The sequence below is a fragment of the Pygocentrus nattereri genome, chromosome 7 (genome assembly GCF_015220715.1).
Source record: "Pygocentrus nattereri isolate fPygNat1 chromosome 7, fPygNat1.pri, whole genome shotgun sequence".
NCBI lineage: Eukaryota > Metazoa > Chordata > Actinopteri > Characiformes > Serrasalmidae > Pygocentrus > Pygocentrus nattereri.
The window spans coordinates 36,992,234-36,994,857 of record NC_051217.1 but is presented as its reverse complement, the minus strand read 5'-3'; the positions used below and the strand labels follow the sequence as shown (position 1 = coordinate 36,994,857).

Sequence of the window (2,624 nt, the reverse complement as noted above, 5' to 3'; positions counted from 1 at the left end):
AAAAGCAAACAGCGCAACCACTGAAAACATTCATTTTGGCTGTTGAAATGAGTACCTGAGCAGCCCTGAACCATCAAGCACAATGTTATCTATCAATTTTGGCTCTAAGAGACTTGACCCAAAACTCTCCTGGACAGTGCGAATGCATTAACAACAGAAACGACAGACACTCTAGACAGCACCAAGCATCCGAAAACAAGACCCCGGCAGCTTACCGTGACCTGTCAGGCACAGGAGCAGGAGGGTCCCCCTGATCATCTCAGCAGAAGGGGGCAGTGACCTCTGAAGCTTTGGGTTGGAAGGGTGGGGGCGTGTGCGAGACCTTAGGAAGTTCTCATGCACTCGCGCACACTCGCACAGCAATCTTCGGGGAGCAGAGCCGCTGATCTTAGTCCCTCGCTGAATCCTCTTAATGAAGAAGCAGCCTCTGTTGTCACCTCTTTCGGCGCTCTGAGGTCTTGTTCGTTCTCTTGGTCTCTCTTTTTTCTCTCCTTCTCAGTCTTTCTTTTGAAGGGGAGACTCTCTCCTGTTGATGTGTCAGAGACTCTCTCACGCTCTCGCGTCTTTCACACACTCTGCCGTTCCATTCTCCGAGCATCAGTGTCTCTCTCGCTCACCCCTCCCTCTCTCCCTCTGTCCCACTCTCTCTCCCTCTCTCTCTCACTCGCTCAGTGGAGGAGCCAGTGGAAGACAGGGGTGGAGCTGTCGGGAGGCCCCTCCCACTGGCTGGAGCTGAGTGTAGCAGAAGGCAGGAGCTGATTTGGGAGAACAGGGGCTGCTGCGAAAGAGAGGAGACAGAAGATGCAACGCATGGAAAAGGATGGGGAAATCAGAAGGTTGAAAGAAAAATGATATGAGGGAAATAGAAGAAAAGGAAAAAAAAAAAAATAGTCTAAAAGGAAACAGAACGAAGGGGGATGCAGGAAGGTAAGAAGGTAAAAAACAAGAAAGTAAAGGGGGAAAAAGAAAGAAAGAAACAAAAAAATGCAAAAGGGGCTTTAGAAAGTAAAGAAAATCTAAAACAAAAAAAAAAAGAAAGTAGACCAAGATTGCTAACCAGAAAGAACATAGCAACAATGCAAAGACGCAAAAGAAAAGAGAAAAGGATGAGGGAAAGTAGGAATCTAAAAGAAGACAAAGAAGGAAATTGGGAAGGAAAGAAAAACTCTAGAAAGAAAAAAAAGCAAAGAGAAAATCAATAAGAAAGAAAGAGAAACAAGGCGTGAGGAAATCTAAGAGGAAGAGAATCTAAGAAGAAAAAATGCTAGCCAGAAAGACACAGAGTGAGAAAGAAAGAAAGCAGCAGAAGAGGAAAAAGCGAAAAGAAATGGGGGGCAGGCGAGCGGGCAGCTCCAATTAGCCTTAACAGGCAGCAGCTTGGGCCCTGGGCTCCTTACAGAACAGACCCACAAACAAACAAAAGCCCAGCTTTCCTCTCTGGCACGCTGCCCACTCATAGCCCGAGTGACGGGGCCTTCTGAGCCTAAATCAGTGTGACCGCGGTCAGCAGCGAGACAGAGGAGGAGGAGTGAGCACACAAAACTTTAGTTCAGTGTCCCATTCGATTCATTAGCTGCGCATTTCGAAATGAGAGAAATAGATTTCTAGTCCATCACTGGATTGACCTCTAATGTAGATGTTGTTAATCTCTGCAATGCATGGCTTGCTAACAAGCAACGTTTCACACATTACATATTTCAGGAAGCCTTTTCTGCCTCCTGGATCAGCTGTTCTTCATGACGGGGCAGGCCAAGTCTACGAAACACTGCTGGAAGTAACAACCATGTTATTTAAAGTCCTGCTGGGCAAAGAAATCTCCTAAGGATTTGTGTAAATGATTTATAAATAATAACACGGCTTGGGCAATCTTGAACCTTGTGTGTGTGTGTGTGTGTGTGTGTGTGTGTATGGGTGTTTGGTGAGAAACTAGTTTTTGAAGTTTACGAGCTGAAATCAGATACATTTGAAATTAGAGCTACCACTATTAATTCTGATTGGTAATCAATGAAACAAAGTGAAATCCAAACATAACGAGCTGAAATAAAACCTTGCACACATGGAGCTTTCCTACGTTTCTCTTGTATGTAAGTTTTCCCCTGAGGTCCTTTTATGACATTTCCTTTCCTTTTTTGTACCAAAAATATGGCAAATTCAATTTTACATATACATTCTAACCCACCTTTAAAATGATATTATAGGATAGTATATATTGGACTGACTTTAGAGAGACTCTGTGTCTTAAATATTTTTATTTCACTAAAACAAATGACTGAACAGTCTGTTTTGTTGATATCAATACAATCTTAACTCTACATGAAATAAACTGTTTTGGTAGTGACTGTTGGTAGCATAACTCAAAAACGCTTGCCAGCACATGTACAGTTGTACAAATCCTTGTAAAAATCAAAAGGTGTGAATACATAATGTTTTTATTCAATAGCTTATTGATGTAAATGTCTTTATTTTGTGAAATTAGAAATTTGATTGAAGAGATTGAAAGATTCTGAGAATCTCTAGAATTCCCGGTAAACATGGGACAAGGCCTACAGTCAATATTGGATGCTTGTGATCTTTGGGCCCTCAGGCAGCACTGCATTGAAAACAGGCCTTATTCTGCACTGGAA

General features: G+C 42.8%; 1 protein-coding gene across 3 annotated transcripts in view; it reads right to left on the bottom strand.

Moving 5' to 3' along the window:
* kirrel3b (kirre like nephrin family adhesion molecule 3b) overlaps positions 1–597 on the bottom strand; it is a 288,479-nt gene extending 287,882 nt beyond the window's left edge. For all 3 annotated transcript variants that reach the window (XM_017709076.2, XM_037540070.1, XM_017709077.2), the window contains exon 1: positions 216–597. In XM_017709076.2, coding sequence (XP_017564565.1) covers positions 216–258 — 43 coding nt within the window. In that variant the 5' untranslated portion in view covers positions 259–597. The remainder of the gene's footprint in view (positions 1–215) is intronic.
* Between the last annotated feature and the right edge of the window lie 2,027 nt (positions 598–2,624).